The sequence below is a fragment of the Orcinus orca genome, chromosome 12, assembly GCF_937001465.1.
Source record: "Orcinus orca chromosome 12, mOrcOrc1.1, whole genome shotgun sequence".
Lineage (NCBI taxonomy): Eukaryota > Metazoa > Chordata > Mammalia > Artiodactyla > Delphinidae > Orcinus > Orcinus orca.
The window spans coordinates 20,267,432-20,288,659 of record NC_064570.1 but is presented as its reverse complement, the minus strand read 5'-3'; the positions used below and the strand labels follow the sequence as shown (position 1 = coordinate 20,288,659).

General features: G+C 41.8%; 1 protein-coding gene across 8 annotated transcripts in view; it reads left to right on the top strand.

The window, feature by feature from the left end:
• The window catches only part of UTRN (utrophin), a 1,623,662-nt gene that overhangs the window by 41,400 nt on the left and 1,561,034 nt on the right, over positions 1 to 21,228 (top strand). For 4 of the 8 annotated variants that reach the window (XR_007470554.1, XM_049695366.1, XM_049695367.1 and 1 more), the window contains exon 1: positions 3,221 to 3,443. The exons of 2 other annotated variants lie outside the window; for them this stretch is intronic. Coding sequence is in view for 5 of the 6 variants with exons in the window: in XM_049695366.1 (XP_049551323.1) it covers positions 3,236 to 3,443 (208 nt within the window). In the remaining variant the exon portion in view is untranslated. Of the gene's footprint in view, positions 1 to 3,220; positions 3,444 to 15,636; positions 15,752 to 18,310; positions 18,573 to 21,228 lie in introns of those variants that run through there. 2 more of the 8 variants (XM_033405642.2, XM_049695370.1) reach the window with 2 other exon arrangements.

Sequence of the window (21,228 nt, the reverse complement as noted above, 5' to 3'; positions counted from 1 at the left end):
AATTCCACGCATGAGAATACATCCAAAGGAAATGAAATCAGTATCTCCAAGAGATATCTGCACCCCCATGTTCTTTGTAGCTTTTTTTTTTTTTTTTGCGATACGCGGGCCTCTCACTGTTGTGGCCTCTCCTGTTGCGGAGCACAGGCTCCGGACGTGCAGGCCCAACGGCCATGGCTCATGCGCCCAGCTGCTCCGCGGCATGTGGGATCTTCCCGGACCAGGGCACGAACCCGTGTCCTCTGCATCGGCAGGCGGACTCTCAACCACTGTGCCACCAGGGAAGCCCTGTAGCAGTTTTGACAATAGCCAAGACACAGAAACAACCTAAATGTCTACTGACACATAAATAAAGAAGATGGGAGATTTTATATATATATATATGAATATTATTCAGCCATAAAAAGGAAGGAAATCCTGCCATTTGTGACAACATGGTAAACCTTGAGGGCATTATGCTAACTGAAATAAGTCAGACAGAGGGGGACAAATACTGTGTGATCTCACTTATATGTGGAATCTAAAAAAAAAAGAAAGAAAAAAAACCCCACCTGCACTCAAAGATACAGAGAACAGATTGGTGATTATAGGGGCAGGGTGTTGGGGGTGGGATAGATGGATGAAGGTGGTCAAAAGCTACAAAAATAAATCCTGGAGATTTAACGCACAGCATGGTGACTCTAGTTAACAATACTGTATTGTGTATTTGAAAGTTGATAAGAGAGTAGATCTTGAAATTCTTATCACAAGAAAAATAATTGTAAGTGTGTGTGGTGATGGATTGTAACTGAACTTTTTATTGTGGTAATCATTTTGTAGTACATACATATATCAATTATTTGTGCTGTACACTTAAAACTACTGTAATGTTATATGTCGATTATATCTCAAAAAAAAGAATATGTCAAGGATATCTGTTAGTTGAACTGTACAGTAACTATTAAACTTGTGAACGTCCCTTGAGAATTTCTTCTTTAAAAGTTGTTTTATACTAAAACTACTGAAATACATATTTTTATTTATTATAAAAAACAACTTCGTAATTTAATAATTCTGTTTGTTTTTTATATTTTATTATTATTATTTTTTTTGCGGTACGCGGGCCTCTCACTGTTGTGGCCTCTCCCATTGCGGAGCACAGGCTCCGGACGCGCAGGCTCAGCGGCCATGGCTCACGGGCCCAGCCGCTCCGCGGCATGTGGGATCTTCCCTGACCGGGGCACGAGCCCGTGTCCCCTGCATCGGCAGGCGGACTCTCAACCACTGCGCCACCAGGGAAGCCCAATTCTGTTTATTTTAAATCATCTCTCCTTTAGAAGTGTTTTATTTATTTTCCCAGTGAGTAAAGATAAGTTCAACTCATTAAAAACAGAATATAAGTGTTCCTCGATTCATGAAATGTTTATATCTTATGATGAGGGTGTAGATTAGGATTTTTATTCTTTATCATCACATCCCTTCCTTTTTTGCCCATGGACCCCCTTTGGTAGTTTGGTGAATCCAGACAAATTTTTTTTTTAGTTTTTGTTTTTTTTTAATTTTGGGAATTTTTTTTTATTGGAGTATAGTTTTTTTCCTTTTTAAAGCACATATGGGTTTCACGTTATATTTCTTTTTTAAATTAATTAATTAATTAATTTTTGGCTGCGTTGGGTTTTCATTGCTACGCGCGGGCTTTCTCTAGTTGCGGCGAGCGGGGGCTACTCTTTGTGGTGCGTGGGCTTCTCATTGCGGTGGCTTCTCTTTGTCGCGGAGCACGAGCTCTAGGCCCGTGGGCTTCAGTAGTTGCCACACGTGGGCTCAGTAGTTGTGGCTCACGGGCTCTAGAGTGCAGGCCCAGAAGTTGTGGTGCATTGGGCTTAGTTGCTCCGCGACATGTGGGATCTTCCTGGACCAGGGCTCGAACCTGTGTCTCCTGCATTGGCAGGTGGATTCTTAACCACTGCACCATCAGGGAAGTCCCTATTGGAATATAGTTGATTTACAATGTTGTGTTAGTTTCAGGTGTACAGCAAAGTAAATCAGTTATACATATACATATATCCACTCTTTTTTAGATTCTTTTCCCATATAGGCCATTACAGAGTATTCAGAGGAGTTCCCTATGCTATACAGTAGGTCCTTATTAGTTATCTATTTTATGTATAATAGTGTGTATATATCAATCCCAATCTCCCAGTTTATTCCGTCCCCTATTTCCCCCCCCCGGTAACCATAAGTTTGTTTTCTACATCTGTGACTCTGTTTCTGTTGTGTAAATAAGTTCATTTGTACAATTTTTTTAGATTCCACATATAAGTGATATGATATGATATTTGTGTTAAGAGTAATTTTACAGAGATGACAACATGAAGTGGAAATAACTCTTTGTTGCGTGGCCCCCCCCCAGGCCAGGCACTGTACTGGGCATGGTCAACAAAACTGATGAACACTCAGTGTTGGTGGCCAGCCTCTGCAGTGTGTAGACTCGTAGAAGAAACAGATACCAAACTGCAGAATATACAGAGTTGTTTCATAGCTTAGGGGATAAATGTCCTGCAGTGCTGTGACAGTGCGTCATGAGGGGGCTTCACAGGGCCTGGGCTGGGCTCGAGTGGTGAGGGAAGGTCTCCTTAAGGAAGCCAGATTTAAGTCAACGCTCGGTGTTGGCTGAGGGTGGAGCTTGGCCCACGGAAAACCTGAATGAGGGCAGTGATTGGGAATGAAATGAGCAGAGGGCTGTGCGTTGAGGTTGGCAAAAAGACGCAGTTTGTATTTCACTTGGTAGTGTTTTTACTCCTGATTGAAGAGGCAGAGTTTACCTTTTAGCTTGACAGCATGTATTATTTAGTGTATTAATGGCTAGATCTCTAAAAGCTTTAGAGATTAGTTTAGAGTATATAGGTTGAAAAATTGTAAAATTTATGAGAACAAGCTCTCTTGCAAGAGCTGGACACTTAAGAACATTTTTTATCGTTTAATTCCTAAACATTATTCCTCACCCACATTTTCATTTGGCACAAATGTAAGTAAAAACTAAGGAGAACTGAGGAAGCACTAGGCTCTTCTGTGTTTGTAGAAATACATATACCTTCCTTACCTGGCTATTCCTAAGTAGGTAAGTGTCGTCGCACGTCTGGATTTTAAGGCGACAGGCTCCACAGCCTGGCAGAGGCTCAGAAGGGGATTGGGCTGTGTTACGGGGCAGGAATGCAACCATTCTGGTCAGGCCAGTTGGGGAGGGACTCCTCTCCCCATGATTCCCACACTGTTTGGCCCTGTTTTAAAATTTGACTCCAGCAAAGCACACTCTCCAGCCGAGGGGTACACATATCTTTGCGACTTCAGAAGGCATGCACGGTTGGTTTGTGAACCTGAACTACCTTTGGAGGATGTGCTGAGCCAGCAAGAAATGGAAGTGACTACCATGTCTACACATGGGGACGGCAAAGGGTCACAGGCAGGTAAAGAAGGCTCACTTAGAATGTTATGGTTCCTTAAACTTTTGTGCATTGGTCGTAGAAAGGAAACCTCGGAATGACTCAGTGAGCCAAGAATTAGTGTGAAAATTACTGAGCAGCAGATTCTAAATAATTTTGTCCTATGGGTGACCTTGGAATTTTTTAACAAAACATTTTCTTGTAAAAATATTATGAAAGAAGTTAGTTCCGTATAAAGAATCTTACAATGTGAGTCATTAGCGATATTTTGGAAATAGGATCTGCTCTGCTTGCTAGTTGTAGGTCTTCCGGAACAGGACAGAGCCACTGTCAGCCTTTGAGCCTAATACCTGGCCTGGCACTTCACGCATGCTTGTAGGTTGTGAATGGATTGGGGCCCATATCTAATGGCACTCTGAAAATTATTCCATCACTTCTCTGTGATGCCAGAAGATTTGTCCCAAAGCGTTTGTTGTATGGAAATCATATGGGGATAGAAATCATCTTGCCCTCCCCCCCCAGACTATAAATGGGTTAATCAGCTGTAACTGTGGTGCTGTTCCAAACCTCCTAGGCTGAGTAATGGTTGGCATTGGTGGCCCTTCTGCGTTCATTTGTCCATTTCTGTCTCGGTTTGTTCCCTCACTCACTTGTTATTTATTGCATGTCTGCTGGTGCCGAATTCCGGGATAGACTATTGGGAAACAGAGACAAATAAAGCAAGACCTCTGCTTAGCGGCTTTTGAACAAGTGATTCAGTGCCGGGTGTTAGGGGGTGTAATAGTGGCAAGTACTAGGTGCGGTGGGATCACGGATTAGGAGGGATTCGTTTCTGGAGTTTTATTCTTCCCTGGAGAGTCAAGGGATGTTTCCCAGAGGAGGAACCTGCCAGATGGCAGAGGAGAGTGTGGAAGGGAGGGATTCCAGGCCGAGGGGAAAGTGTGTGTCAGGGAAAAGGCATGTTGGGCGAATTGCTTGGTGAGATGCCGCTTCGCTTCCGTGTTTATAAATTAGCCTCCTGTATCGCTGCCCATCGCCTTGGCAGTGGCCAGCGTGCTGCTCCGCAGACCACCTCTTCACAGACTCTTCCTCTGCCTGGAATACCTCCCCTAGCTCTTGGCTAGCCCCGTCTACTATAATTGGGCATCGGATTAAATTGCACATCTTCTGAGGTGTCTGCCCTGACTACCAATTTGAAGTAGATTCATCCTGTTATTCCTACCAGCCGTCCTGTTGCTTGCTTCAGCACACTTGTTACAATGCTAATTGCTTTGTTTAATTTGTTGCTAAGAGGTCCCCAGACTCAGGGCAGGGACCAAGATTTTCACCAGTGTGCCCATAGTGCTTTGCACAACACCTGACCTCTAGGGATGATAGATCCTTGCAGATGAATGAATGGATGAATGAATGACTGAAAAGGCCTCACTTGAAAACCAATGATATTTGTAATGGACTTCCTATTCCAGTTTATTCCTTAAGTTTGAGGTAATTCTTAACTAGGCACTTAGGATCTCAGCGAAGAATTTCATTCAAGACCTTTGGGTGTTTGTTACCTTGAGGTAAAAGAAAACGGGAGTTTACTCTGGATCTTGGAAGGAGTGACTTGAAAAATCTAAGGATTCTTTAAATTGAATATACAGGGATGAGAGAAATTCTGCTCAGAATACTTAAGCTGTAAACAAAAGAGAAATTCATGAATTTAAAGAAAATTGAATGAAATGTGTCATTAAATCAAGTCATACTTTATAGTCATTTTATAAAATTATTTATTACACTACATTTTTATTTGTATTGCTTTGTTCTCTGATATGTCCTGATAATTTTGATGATTTATTCTTATCTGTTCTCTGAAACCTTATTTTTATAATTAATATCATTATCATTGTTTAAGCCCCTTATATAAATCAGTGATGTTCTTATACTGATAATTATTCTTTTTATTTAATACAGTATTCATATAATGTTCTCCATCTGAGGACTCAATTTCATTGCCATTTTCCTCTACATTTTCTGTCAGTTTTTTTTTTTTTTTTTTTTTGCGGTACGTGGGCCTTTCACTGTTGTGGCCTCTCCCGTTGCGGAGCACAGGCTCTGGACGCGCAGGCTCAGCGGCCATGGCTCACGGGCCTAGCCGCTCCGCAGCATGTGGGATCTTCCCAGACTGGGGCATGAACCTGTGTCCCCTGCATTGGCAGGCGGACTCTCAACCACTGCGCCACCAGGGAAGCCCCTGTCAGTTTTTATGGCTCATAAAATGGCTTCACTTCTGGTTCATCTTACCCACATTCATATTTTTCTTATACAGGTCACATATAGCACAAGATATTTTCAATAACATATTGTCAGCAGATTATTTTCATCGTGTTGAAACATTATACAACAAAATTTATTTTGTAAATTCTGTAGTGATGGCAGGTGGAAACTGTTAGGTGAAATGGCATATTCAATGAAAGGAAAATCCAAAAGTTGATTGCTCAAATGATTATGATTGTTTTTCCCATTTGGTCTTCTCCAAATGAGAATTCCCTGCATAGATCTGTTAATCCCAAGGGATGGCAGACAGGGTTTCTCAGCTTTAGCCAGGGGATGGGTGGTGGGCACTTCCTGATATGTTTCTTTCTTTTTTTTTAAAATTTATTTTTTATACAGCAGGTTCTTATTAGTTATCTGTTTTATACATATTAGTATATACATGTCAATCCCAATCTCCCAGTTCATCACACCACCACCAACACCCGCCACCACTTTCCCCCCTTGTGTCCATACATTTGTTCTCTACATCTGTGTCTCTATTTCTGCCCTGCAAACCGGTTCATCTGTACCATTTTTCTAGGTTCCACATATATGCGTTAATATACGATATTTGTTTTTCTCTTTCTGACTTACTTCACTCTGTATGACAGTCTCTCGGTCCATCCGTGTCTCTACAAATGACCCAATTTCGTTCCTTTTTGTATACATGTACCACGTCTTTATCCATTCATCTGTCGGTGGGCATTTAGATTGCTTCTATGACCTGGCTATTGTAAATAGTGCTGCACTGAACATTGGGGTGCATGTGTCTTTCTGAATTACGGTTTTCTCTGGGATTATGCCCGGTAGTGGGATTGCTGGGTCATATGGTAATTCTATTTTTAGTTTTTTAAGGGACCTCCATACTGTTCTCCATAGTGGCTGTATCAGTTTACATTCCCACCAACAGTGCAAGAGGGTTCCCTTTTCTCCACACCCTCTCCAGCATTTGTTGTTTGTAGATTTTCTGATGATGCCCATTCTAACTGATGTGAGGTGATACCTCATTGTAGTTTTGATTTGCATTTCTCTAATAATTAGTGATGTTGAGCAGCTTTTCATGTGCTTCTTGACCATCTGCATGTCTTCTTTGGAGAAATGTCCGTCTAGGTCTTCTGCCCATTTTTGGATTGGGTTGCTTGTTTTTTTTAATATTGAGCTGCATGAGCTGTTTATATATTTTGGAGATTAATCCTTTGTCCATTGATTCATTTGCAAATATTTTCTCCCATTCTGAGGGTTGTCTTTTGGTCTTGTTTATGGTTTCCTTTGCTGTGCAAAAGCTTTGAAGTTTCATTAGGTCCCATTTGTTTATTTTTGTTTTTATTTCCATTACTCTAGGAGTAATGGAAAGAATCTTGTTGTGATTTATGTCATACAGAGTTCTACCTGTGTTTTCCTCTAAGAGTTTTGTAGTGTCTGGCCTTATATTTAGGCGTTTAATCCATTTTGAGTTTATTTTTGTGTATGGTGTTAGGGAGTGTTCTAATTTCATTCCTTTACCTGTAGCTGTCCAGTTTTCCCAGCACCACTTATTGAAGAGACTGTTTTTTCTGCATTGTATATCCTTGCCTCCTTTGTCATAGATTAGTTGACCATAGGTGGGTGGGTTTATCTCTGGGCTTTCTATCCTCTTCCATTGATGTATATTTCTGTTTTTGTGCCAATACCATATTGTCTTGATTACTGTAGCTTTGTAGTATAATCTGAAGTCAGGGAGTCTGATTCCTCCAGCTCCATTTTTTTCCCTCAAGACTGCTTTGGCTATTCGGGATCCTTTGTGTCTCCATACAAATTTTAAGATTTTTTGTTCTAGTTCTGTAAAAAAATGCCACTGGTAATTTGATAGGGATTGCATTGAAACTGTAGATTGCTTTGGGTAGTATAGTCGTTTTCACAATCCCGATATGTTTCTATTTGCGATATCTCTTGCTCTTGGCTTCTGATTCCAGCCTTTTGTTCCCTTCTTGGAGAAATGGGGAAAAATACACTTACATACTCTTTGGAGGGTAAGATTTTGGTTATCTTTATTTGTGAAGGCAACTTTTAATTTACCTGCTTGTTTCATTCATTCATCCAATAAATGTTTATTGCCCACCTACTCCATACGAGGCACTATGCTAGTCACTAGCCTAAAAAATATTTTATTATGACCAACATTTAAATTATTTTCGAGTAAAGTGTTTTAAGGAAAGGACAGTGTGAAAGAAGTCTCATGTCAGCAGAGAAATATTTTGTGTACTGTCTGGTAAATTTCTTGTTTTTTCAGAATTGCTGCTGGCTAGGAAATGATGATGGCTTCCACTTCTTACAGCACTGCTAATGTTGGCTTGCTGTGCTTGCGCCCTTTGTGCTGCGGAGGCGAGAGGCGTTTGGGGAGTCTTAATTTCACCGGAACGCTGCACCTGTTGCTGGCTAGTCTTGCATATGAAATCCAGAACCTAGAGTCACTTGCTTTCATTTCCTTTTCCTGCCCCCTCTTTCCGGCGTAGAGGGGCTCAGTTTAGTAACTCATATGAAAAGTAACCACCTTGTTCCTTCGGGGCTATGGTTTTAGTGCCCTCGGGAGTGGAAGTGTCAGGGCCTTTTGTCATTCTGTTGTGGAAAGACATATCTGAGTGGCCTCAAGATCCTGACGCTTGTGTTTGTGCCAGAGGTTGGGACTGGGGTGGGGTGCAGCTGCTATGGCTACTTGATACCTGGAAGCTGATTGCTGTTGAGGAACATGTACTTCCTCTTGCTTTCATATGGTTTTTGGCTATGACTTTGAGGAAGAGAGGAAGTATTATATAGTATTGTTTTCTCTCAGAAAAATAACTTTGAAACCTCTGGGCTTCACGTTGGTTCAGGCAGTGCTGTTGACAGCCAGCAAGCTGCTTCTAGAAGGCCCACAAGGGGATGGGAGGAAAGACTTTGGGGCAGGGAGTTGGTTCAGAGGTTCAGAACACCCACGGCATGAATATGGTGTTTTACTCGGTGTCATGAGTCCTTAGTTACCTCATGTTTCAAACAGGACTTGAGGTATTGACACAGCTTAACTTGTAAGACTTTTGCAGGCATCCATGAAAATAAATGTGAAAGAACTTTAAAGTTCAGAGGTCCCTAAAATTGGTCAGTTTTTACTGACCAAATTACAGACTGAGGTTCCAATAGAAACACTGGTAGTTCCAGCCCTCTGCTGGAACTTGGCAACCTCTGGGAAGTCATTTTTAGTGCAGTATTCCTAATTTAAAACCAAGTTTGTTCTATTGGCTCTGTTTATAAATCTTTTATAGATAGACAGATTTACTCATGGACGTTCTCTGGAGGAGAAAGATTTTATGGAAAGCGGAGCTTTGTGTGAAATGGTACATAAATGGTCCCGACCTGCGAACTGTGGAATAGCTTGCTTACCATCGGGGACGGCCCTGGAATAAGGGCCTGACTTTCTTCTCCTCTTCTTTCTGGATTACCGTGGTTTCCACTTTTGTACCTTCTGGTACTGTTTCCAAGTTCCACCCTCCCATCTTCCTCCCTGTTCTCTGTCACTTCTTAGAATATGTTAATAACAGGCTGTTTGTGCATTTCTTGCCTTTGCGGTGTTCGGTCCCCCCTTGTTTGGTAGCCGCTGCCCCCTCCTTTCCCCTTTTGCAGGCCCCGGCCTATCTCAGGGGCTGATCCCCGAGGCAGTGACATTGAGCACCACACACACCCTCTGCAGCACTGGTGTTGCCACACTCTGCTGGCCTGGGAACTGGTTCTCGTCTGCACTGCATGGAACAGAGTAGGTGCTCAGTAAACAGATCAGTTAGCTGACTGGCTCCCACAGACCCAAAGCCCAGGAATCTTGTTCCTAAGTTGCATGGCTCATAAATTCTTGACCGATAACCCTTACTTGCATTCTCTGTTCCTCACCTGGTTATTGCTTGGAAACTGTTTCATCCTAGAAATCCTGGAACTGAAATACTCGAGGTCATCTCCTTGGCATTGGTTCTGCCTCATTATTGCCTGGATCCTTCATTTTCTCCCCATTCCCAGCCCTCAGCTGTCACAAGTAGATGATTATGTCTCACTCCCATGGCCAGAGATATGACACATGGGAGTGGGGTGGGTGTGCCCGTTAGTAGGCAGGACCATCTTTGTGTAGTTTCAGCTGCAGGCCGAATATACAGATGACTCATGCAAGTTAATACCCGTATCTAATGAGTGGCCAACATCTTCAGATTTGCATAAGGGCTTAAGAGCTCCACAGGAAACATTGAATTGAGATTGTCACTGCCGGGGACCCAGGAACGAAGTGTTATGGATGGCACATCTGGATTCATAGGCTGTTGTGCCCTATGGGACTCTTAGGTCAGTGCTCCCACTAGATGTTTTTACTGCTAACAGCAAAGAATAGTCCCCATGTTTCTTTTCTTCACACCTTCCCATGAAGCTTGACTGTTCTGGAACCTTCTAGGAACCAGAGAAGTTTCTCTCACAATGGCAGCAGATGTACTTCAAGAAAACTCACTGGCTGATCTTTGCTCCACAGCCCTGCAGTTTGCCAATGAGATTGCCTCTACTTCTACAGCACTTCCATTTCCAAATTAATCCTTCTTTTACATTCCCACAAGCACCCTTCTCGCTTGGTCACAGCTCTCTAGTCCCTTTCTGCAATGCTGCGGTCTGCCCCAGAATTCCTATTTTTTAATCTAATTAATTTATTTATTTTTGGCTGCGCTGGGTTTTTGTTGCTGCGCGTGGGCTTTCTCTAGTTGCGGCGAGCACGGGCTACTATTCATTGCGGTGCTTGGGCTTCTCATTGCAGTGGCTGCTCTTTGTTGCGGAGCACGGGCTCTAGGTGCATGGGCTTCAGTAGTTGTGGCATGTGGGCTCAGTAGTTGTGGCTCTTGGGCTCTAGAGCGCAGGCTCAGTAGTTGTGGCACGTAGGCTTAGTTGCTCCGCGGCATGTGGGACCTTCCCAGACCAGGGCTTGAACCCGTGTCCCCTGCATTCTTAACCACTGCGCCACCAGGGAAGTCCCCAGAGCTGCTAGTTTTGATTTTCCTTGTAATGTAGACCGTGGCACCTCCTTTCTGCATCAGGCGGACTTGTGTAAGCTCTTTGGGTGTGAGAGACGCCCAGGGTTCCTCTCACTGTCCTGGTCCACTCTTACTTTCACTCTGATCTCTTCCACATCAGCTCGTGTCTCTTCTTTCAGTAAATGCTCATTAAGTCCTTACAATGTTCCAGGCTCCATGCTAAAGGATGACAATACAAAGGTAAATGAGAAATGACAACACTTATTTTTCACCTGATTGATAAAAACAGAACATTTAGAAAATTCAGGAAAATTACTCCCTTTCTCTTTCCTTTTTCGTAATGTTTTAAAAATTCTCTTTCTTTGTAAAGCATCTGAATTTTATTCATCTCTTTTGATGTCTCCTTAAACAACTATTCCTGCTCCCTGAAGAACCATGGTGATAACCTTCCTTCCTTCTGCTAGAGTGAGGTGTTTGCTACCTGAGTGGCTGTCCCAGGGACTCCTGTCTTAAGCAGTCGGCACTGCAGAGTTCCAGGCCCCTGGCAGATTGGATCCTGGCTTTACAGAGCAGTGGCATCACTCGGCATCCGTGCAGTGTTGGCCTGTTCTACCACGATTGCTGTCCGCCACCGGATACCTCATCTCTGTCGGTTCCAGGCAGTTGTCACTTCTGTTTGGAAGCAACACTGCCAGTGAGAAACCTGCCATGTGTGCACGCGCGCACACACACACACACACACACACACTCACACACTCTGTTGTGAGAGGAGAGCCACCCTGGGAGGGAACCCTCCTCCCCTCTCTTGGTGTAGGAAGAGCACGGGTATACCTACTACCTCTCTCTACCCCCCTCATTATGGGATTTGGTGGTGGTGTTCTTTAACTCTTACTCTCACTGCTTTTGTGCACTTTTCCTGAGATAATTGTAAGAAAGGTTATAATTTTATCTTGAAATACAATGTCTAGGAACTTTTCTTTTAATTCATCATTCCAAGTAAGTGTCTTTGCACCTTAGAAAACAAAACTAAAATACTGAAAATATGATTTCTTTCCTCTTTCACTGGCATGTTCCTTAATGTCTGCATTGGAGATCAGCCTTTGTGTGGTTGGGATAAATTCTAAACTCTTTGATGGTGGGGATTTTTGTGTAGCTCTCTCTAACATAATTTTCTTGGTTATAATGTCATTCGATTCCATTAGTATACTAATATGGAAACAAAGGCATGGTTTCAGACTTTATTTATATCTTTGTGCTTTGGAAAAACAATCTCATGAGAAATCATTCAGCCCATTAAATAACATCTTTGATGTTACTTTTTTGGGTTTGCTTGTTTTTAGAAAAGTTTTCCTGGCTTTTGCTCTTTGTAATTGCAACAGTAGCATAGCAAGTATTTTTAGACATGTGTTGTTAGAATCATGTGAAAAATCTTTTTCATGCCAACATGCTGGATTTTGTTAGTAATCTTTAATGTGATCAAGAACTAAGGTAGAATTTCTTAGCTAGAAAAGAATGAGTTAAAAAAAAATCCCAATACGTTCTTGGATGATTGGAGAAGCTATATTCTATATTTTTACTTAGGTGAAAATATTCAAGAGATTGAATTAAATGGCAGCTTCTTGAGGACAGAGACTATGCCTTTTTCATTTTTTATTCTTCTTGGGTGTAGCACTGTTACAGTCAGAGGAGTTGGCTCAGTTGGTGGAAGCCTTGTGAACTTCATGAAGAAGATTAGACTCCAACCTCCTTCCTTGCATGGGAAATCTTTAAGGATTTTGAAGCTAGAGAGTTGCAAGTACTTTAGAAAGATCTATCTGGAGGCTCTGTGGGAGGGTGAATTGGAGTAAAGAGAGCCTGGAGGCAGAGGCAACATTGGAGGTGAAAGAGGATGTGGTGTGAAGGTGGGTGGGAGATGCATGAGGCCACGGATTTCATAGGTACAGGTCTACACTCCCTCATTTGCAGTTGTAATAGCTAAAAAGAGCTGTAAAAACTGAAAGGTATTTTCTTTGTAATTCATTTGATAGTAAAACCCGAGCTTGACCCGAGCTCATTTGGTGGCAAAATTGGACCTGGAGTGTTGGGATGCTTTTAAAATCTTTACTTATCCCACTTACCTCATAAAATACACATATTTACTGCAGAAGTATTAGTGTGTTTGACTAGGGGAAATTGCCCTGGATCTCGCTGTTTTTGTTTTAATGTAATGTATAGCCTATGTGCAGTGTAACTTTTCTCAAATGGGAAAAGTTCTGATTTGGCAACACATCTGGTCTAAGGGTTTTGGACAAGGGACTGTGAAACTCTATTTGACCTGTGCTTACAAGATAAGACTCACAGATTAGGTATGAAGAGCATTGTGGAGGAAATAAACATTTATCGCCTGGAAGACTCAATGGTTGATGATGAAACTACCTCATCAACATGAAAGAAAACAGGTCTTTTGGGGGGGATCAGAAACATGCATTAGATAGTGAATGAAAGGATGCATTTTTGAAGTGTTGCTTGTGTGCAGGATCTGAGACTGAATCATGAACCAGAAAAAGGGAACAATTGGAGAAATTTGAATAAGATCTCTAGAGTAGTTCATTGTACTGCATCAGTGCTAATTTTTTGGTTTCTGGTTATGTAAGATGATAACATTTGGGGAAGCTGGGTGAAGGGAATATGAAAACTCTGTGTACTACTTTTACAACTTCTTGGGTAAATCTAAAATTATTTCAAGTTTTAAAAAATGAGGGAGAAAGTTGCTTGTCAAACCAAGAAATGGTATCATCCATGCTCCCTTTAAGTAGAGAATATCTGTTAGCAGGAATATGGTTTTCTTAGAGATTTTGAACTCTAAAAATGCAAGTTGAGTAGACTTTCAAAGTCAGGTCTCTACCCCCTTCCCAATTTTTTTTAAGGCCGACCTTGTTTTTACAGAAGATGAATTGAGAACATTTTGATCCGAGAAAAAGGCTTGATCCTAGCTTATGTGCATACAGAAGAGTTACAACATGAAGCCAGTGGTGTCTGGACAGTTCATGGGAAGTGTTGTAACTTGTATTCCCTCACATTTGGTTTCTCTGGTGTTGGAGGGTGTGGTTTATCTCTGGCTTTTGTCTGCTGCTCTGCAGGTTTAGGTGTAGGTTCAGTAGTTAGGACGGACAGTTGTAATAAGATGTTCAAAGCCCAGAGGGTTTGCAGTTAATAGAGGCAATGAAGAAAATGTCTGCCTTTAATGGTCAAGGTTGGCTGACCTGGGCTTGGCCGTGCTGATGTGCCCGGTGTATGTCTCCCCAGTGGAAGGAGGATTAGTCTTGAATGCCTCTGCTTCACTCGCTCACTTCCACACCACCTCCTGTAGTTTCAGCTGATTTGTTCTGTAATTCTGCAGTCCACTCCTTTCTTTCCTTTTGGATGAGAGTAAACCTAGGCTGGCAGCCAGTTGCTGTTGAGCTATAATAGAGCTAGTGGTATGTACAAAATTTGATTACTGCTGTCAACACCAGATTGAATAAGAAAGTGCATACCCTAGACAGATACTTGCAACTTAAATGGTCTATTGATTTCACAAGAACTAGAAATGAGGCCACCGTGTAATCTAGCAGAAGAAGGGGTCAGTGGATAGACGTTACAGAGAAGTTTTTTAAAGTGCGCTTCTTTTAGATCTTTTTGGAAGAACTTTCAGATAACTTTGATAAACTGATTGTTGCTTCTGATTTTCTTCAAGTCCAGTGTTTGCAGAAACTCCATTGTAGGCTTGGTACTTGTTTTTGTTCCGTGGTTTGCCTTTCCTGTGTAGAATCTAGTTTAGAAATTGTACTGGGTGATACAGACCATATTTGCTCCTGAACTATGATGACATTTCCACTTAGCTTAATATGAATGTTTTAGAAATTTCCCACAGTGGAAAGTTCTCTTTGACATAGGAAGGTTCAGCGGTCAGTTTCATAGTCAGCTGTATGCCAAGAAATAACGAAAACAATGGATTATACAGTGCAGACTTGGGACATGGAAAATTTCTTAGAAGATGAATGATCATTATTAATACATCTTGTAAGGCCTCAGGCCTTATATTGAAAAATAAGGGAAAAAGTTATTTTTCTTTTTTAATGTCTTTATTGGAGTATAATTGCTTTAAACTGGTGTGTTAGTTTCTGCTGTATAAAAAAGTGAATCAGCTATGCATATACATATATCCCCATATCCCCACCCTCTTGCATCTCCCTTCCACCCTCGCTATCCCGCCCCTCTAGGTGGTCACAAAGCACCGAGCCGATCTCCCTGTGCTATGTAGCTGTGTGGATGACATCTGCATAAATGATATAGCAAAAGAGCAAGGCAAATACACAAGATAGAATAGGCTGGAAAATATGAATCAAAACTGTTACCTCTCATCTTAGTATTCTGTGTGGTTGAGTTTATTTTTTCCATAATAGCAATCTCTAAGGAATGAAGAAGAAATCCTTTTGAGTTTCACTTTTCCCAAGGTATATATGCATATTAAAGTGAAATAACAAGTCTGATTTATTCTTTGAAGTGTAGTTAATATGTAACGAAACTCTTCAGCCCAGTTGTATACTCAGGGCAAACGCCTCTGTTTATATTCATAGTGGGGTAAGGAGGTGGGTGGAGGTGCCCTTTACCAGCTGACACTGTCAAAAACAGGAAGCAAAGTTATAATCTCTTTGTAGTAGATCAGAAACATTCAAAGGCTCTTAGCTGTGACAATTAAAAAAACAACAACAAAAAATGATGTAAGGAATTTTCACTAACTGCGAAGTGTGACTTCCTGTCTGGTATTTAGAGGAGATTCAGTTAGGTTTAGTCAGATCCTCTCATGGGAAAAATAAAAGCCACCCCAAAACAGGACATCCCAGTGTGCAGTTCGCAGGCTGCTTTTGTTAAAATCCACTTCCTCTGCATCTTTTTCCTCCTCACTTAAGCAAATGTAGGTGATGAGTGGCCCGGCGGCCACCGCATTTCGTTGGAAAAAGTGCAGATTTGATTTGCCATGGCAAGTAGCTCGCCAGGCCAGCAAACATTTACCAGGTAAGTTTGTCAACTTGCATGACTCCCAGCCCTCCCGCCCGTGAGGTTATGAAAAGAGGATATCAGCAAAGACAGGGCTCTCTCAGTCACTTACTGAACCCAGTGTGTTAAGTAACGGCCAGCCGGTGATGGGAACAGCCCGGCCTATTCTTCCTGACGCCACATCTGTTGTAGACTCTGAATAGTCGAGACCAGCGCTGTGGGTTTCATCCTTCGCTTCAGCATGCGATTGTTTTCCAGTTCTTGGCTTCTTAGGAAAAAGCACTCAAGGGGCCATACCTTTGTTGAGACAAATGTACTTCATGTATTTTAAAACTAGTTTATTATGTATTGACTGTTTACTGTCCTGTAGAGAGAGTTTCCTTTATGCTGTTGTATGATGATAGCTTACTATGCTTGACTTACTGTGCTGACTAAAAATGTATTTTACTTTTAAAAATAGTTCGGAGCTGATTAAGGGGAGGATCAGACATTTGTACTTTTGAGGGGGCTGTAAATGGAGGAGTTTTGCTTTAAGGCAGTCTTGTTCAGAAGAAGTGCAGACACAGACCTTCATGTTGGATTGGTCACTGTCACTGGAGTTTACTTCCAGGGTGACCTAGTTTTTCTAATGGGTTCGGATGTCCATATCTTGTTTAATCTGTATATTTGTGTACTGGTCACGTAAGTTTTCTGAAGAAAAAAAAAAAACCTCAAGTGATGTGTAATATTTCACCTTACGTATCATGCTTGAATATTGTTACTATGGGACAACTTTTAGGCTGGTTAGAATTTTTAAAAAATGGTTTTCTTTCCTTTGGAATTACTCTTTCCCTCTTAATGTTTTCCTTCCTAACTCCATATGAATGATGTGGTAAATGCTGGTAGGCATCCTCTCTCTGGAGCACATTTCAACTAGAATGCTTGGAGCAGCCCATATTTTCTTAGCAAATCTGGTTTCTTGGCCAAGTGTAATAGGAAATCAGTGTGCTATAATTCTCTTTTTTGGCTGTTACTTTTCTCTCTTATTTAAAGATCAGTGTGGTCTCAACAGAGAATTAAAATACCTATCAGGAACTGAATTAAAATCCCACGTGCAGGAGTAGCATTGCAGCCTGTGGCCTTTCAAAGGTATCTCTTGACTCTCAATCCTCTTTCTTTCCCCGGCATGAATAGTCTTCTTCGTCTGCTAGTCTGCGTGTTACTGTCCTGCTACAGAGGGTCTCAGGTAACTATAGTGGTTGACATCAGAAGATAATTAGAAGAAAAACAAACAAACAAACCTTTAAATATTAAGCAGACTTTTAAATGAGTAGACTGCAGCTTTAAATATGAATTCTGGTTCATTCAGATAGCATTCTTTCCTGCCCTGTGATCAGTCCAAAGTCTTTAAGAAAATAGAAAGCATTTTTTAAAAAAATAAATATTTCAGGGCATTCTATTTTAATAAAAATAGAAAATCAGTATTACATGATTTCAGATTCTACAAGGGCCTAGACGCTGTTCTTATTGGCTGTTACTAATTACTATTTTCTTGTATCTGCAGGGTAGCTCTCTTTAGTGATCTTGTTATAAAGATATAAAAAAGAGTACACATTTATGGATGGCATATTCCATTACAACAGTGGCCTTTTTTGGTCTTCAAAGCAGTCTCCATAATAGATTAAACTTTGGGGTGAATCCTTTATTTACACACCTCAAGTAAGCTGCAAAGAGTGAAACCTTAAGTGTTTTGCATTAAACTCTTGACCATACAGGGGTTGATGTTTCAAATGACTGTTGCAGAACCTAAGGGGAATACTACAACAAGTAATAAAATGGAATAAATTAAAGTACATATTTGTTCAAAATTAGCCTTTCAGTGTTATTTTTTGAAATTGACCATCCTTTTGCTCTTTGCTGTCTTCTAAAATGTGGAACTCTAATTTAGCACATTTGCCTCTCAGCTATCCGTTGAGATATAACAAGGGAAAACTGAGTAAGCTGAAATCTGAGTATCTATATCTATCTATCTTTGATATAAAATCTTTATATTTTAAAATATTTACTTTTCCTTTACTTAATCTTGATATCTGTGTACAAATGACTAAATGTTACAAATAATCGAATTGAAGGAGAACAAAGTTTAAAAAAAAAAAGTCTTGCAAGTTTGAAATAAAAAATTATTTGGAGTTGTAGGCATCTACTAATGCACAGATGATTTAGGTCTAGAAATTGCCCTGCTCAGGAAGCCACATCTGGGAGGCCTTGCTTTTCTTGCCATCTTTCCTGCTTTCTTGTCGGGCTGACAGGACTCTGTGGCAGCCGTTTCCTTTTTAGATAAACGGGTTCAAATATTCTCAACCTTGGTTCCACGTTAGCATCACCAGTGTGCTGGGGCCCCACACTCAGAAGCCTGACATAAATAAACCGAGGCCTTGACTTTGTACTGTTAAAGAAACTATCCAAGTGATTGTGACATGGATTCAAGATGGAGGTGCACAGGGGAGAGTGACCGAAAGCTCCAGAAGAGGGGCGAGAAGGAAGCTTTGGCAGTGCTGTACGTCAGCACCGAACCCATATGCCTGTTAGCAGCGGAGTCTCCGTCTCCGCTTGCGGAATGGTTGGACGAACAGGTTCCTCTGAGCAGCACGAGGCTGGATGAGGGCTGGACCTGCTCGTTTCCGGTTTGCGCTGCCGGAGGGACGTGCGTTATATGAGACGGTGGCCCGTCTGAAGATGAGCTGTCATCAGGAAGAAGCTCTTGGAAGGGATCACAGGGGAGGAGGCTGGCTCAGGGCACGCTGAGCAGACCTCTCTGAAGAGACGGGGCTCCTGGTTGCTGGCGTCTTCATGAAGCAAGGCAGGTGGAGAACGTCGGAATAAGAATTTCATCAGGGGCTGAGGTGTCTGTGTGTGTGAATGTGGAGGTGGGGTCAGTTGGGGACACTACAGAGAGGTTGCTCCAAAGGTTCTTGGTGCCAAAGTTAGTTTGAAAGGAAGGGGTGTGATTATCTTTGCCAGATATTAGTGGCTGCCTCACCCGCCTGTTGACTGTATGAGAATAAAGGAACACGTCATTTAGAGTATCAGAGTGCAGGGAGGTTTGTCTGGGAGAATTTCTCAGGGCTTGTGAATTTTTAGCTGATCTTAATGTTTATAAAGAAAAGGAGTTGGTGCTTAGGCAGACCGGGTGGAATGTAATTTGCAGAGGCTTGAGAGAAAAAAAAAATTGTTCAGTCGGGCGAAGGGTAGACAGAGTGACTTGTTTGAAACAAGAATTTTGGGCGAGGGAAATGAGAAGTGTGATTGACATGGTACTGAAGAAGTGTTTGGGTGGGGGGGACCTGGGTCCCAGTTCCCCGAACTATCGACTGTGTAAGACACTGAACTTCTGAGACTGGTCTCCCAACCAGTCGTACCCCTGAGGGGATTGTGGTCAGGATTAATGATGTAACATATTTTAAAGCACCTTGCAAGCAATAGTAAAGAGTTCCAGGTAAATAAAAGGAATAATAAGTTCTGTAAAAATTATAAAAATATAGTCAGTTGATAAAGAGCTTTGCCTGCTACCTGCGGTGTAGGAATGGGTAATTAAATATTATGTTTGTGTGGTACTTAAAATATATTTAAACTGAAGCTGTGCACTCTGTCATCTTTTTACTTGTGTTTTTCCTTGGCATTACTTGAAAGGTATGATTGTGACACGGATCCTGGTTTCATGTTTCACTTGGGTTCTTTGACCCTAGTTAGAGGGCACCAGGTGCTTTCTATTCTGATCATTTGCAAATTCAGGGTTTGGTTGGAGGGCCACGGAAAGGACTGGTGTGAGAGTGAGATAGGATCTGGACTCAGTGACTCCCTTTGCCCCTGCCCCAATATTTTGACCTTGATTTGAACAGTTCAGTGAACTGGCAGCTCAAGTCGTTTTTTCCCGCTGAACTAGAACTTTAATTGTTTGGCAGAGGAAGATGAGTCATAGCCCAGTCCTACCATTGTGACAAAGTGAAATTTTAGGCCAGGGCTAAAGGAAGCCAGGTCAAAAACTTTCTGTCTAAACTGCAAAGTATTGAAACTTGGATTGTGAGCTAGGTGGGAATTAGTGGGGCCCTCTCTGTGGGGTTGTTCTCAAGTTAATGAAGCATTTTATTGCATTACATTTTGATGCTAAATTTTGAGTAATATATTTAAATAATCAGCCTCCTTCTTAAAAATGTTAATGCAAAATTAAAATTATACAGAGTGGCAAATTGTCAGTTCCTCTCCCCCTCTATGATCATTGTTACTAGTTTTGTTTGTCCTGCCACACTTTCTTCTATGAATATATAAATGTACAGCTTTACATCTAAATTCCCACATGCACAGTTTTTCTTTTTAAACGAAAGATGAAACCATCCTGTCATAGTGCATCCCATTTAAAAAATATTAAAAATAATGACCTGTGTACATATATTTTAGTTCATTTGGGTAACTTCTGGGGCCAATATGTTTTTACTGTTAAACTGCTATCCACAAAGGGCAGAGAGATGAAAAGTAGTAAATAATTGTCTGAACTTGCATTTTTGTATGTGTGTGTGTGAAATTGAACTTCTCTGCATATGTTTTTTGGCTTTTGGACAAATTCTTCAATAGATTGCCTTTTCATACATTGCCCTTTTTTCTTTTCCCCCCTGTTGTTTGGATCTCTGACTTGTAAACCCCTACTGATTCTGAAGGGAATTCATGCAAAATGGCAGATTTTGAATGACTTACTTGAATTTTGAGTTTTAAGATGGTTAACTTCCAACTTAAAAGACAGGCCTGATTTCTGGATCTCTGGGACAGAAGGTTGAGTCTTTGGATTTGGACTCTATATATTCACTTTCTCTTTTGGCTGTGGAAGCTGTCATCATCCCAAACTGTGCTGAGGCTGGTAATTATTTAGGTGCCCTCAAGACAGGCAATTACTTAGGTGCCCTTACTGTTTTATTACATTTTCATGTCCCGATAACTTATGTTCATAGGGATGGTGATTCCCAGTATTAGTTTTTAAAATATTTATTTATTTATGGCTGCGTTGGGTCTTCGTTTCTGCACACGGGCTTTCTCTAGTTGCCGCGAGCGGGGGCTACTCTTCGTTGCGTTGCACGGGCTTCTCATTGCGGTGGCTTCTCTTGTTGAGGAGCACGGGCTCTAGGCGCGTGGGCTCACTAGTTGTGGCTTACGGGGTCCAGAGCGCGGGCTCAGTAGATGTGGCATACGGGCTTAGTTGCTCCCGTGGAATCTGCCGGACCAGGGCTCGAACCTGTGTTGCCTGCATTGGCAGGCGGATTCTTAACCAGTGCGCCACCGGGGAAGTCCCCCAGTATTATTATTATTATTTTATTTTTTGTGGTACGCAGGCCTCTCACTGTTGTGGCCTCTCCCGGAGCACAGGCTCCGGACACGCAGCCTCAGCGGCCATGGCTCACGGGCCCAGCGGGTCCGTGGCATGTGGGATCTTCCCAGACCGGGGCAAGAACCCGTGTCCCCTGCATCGG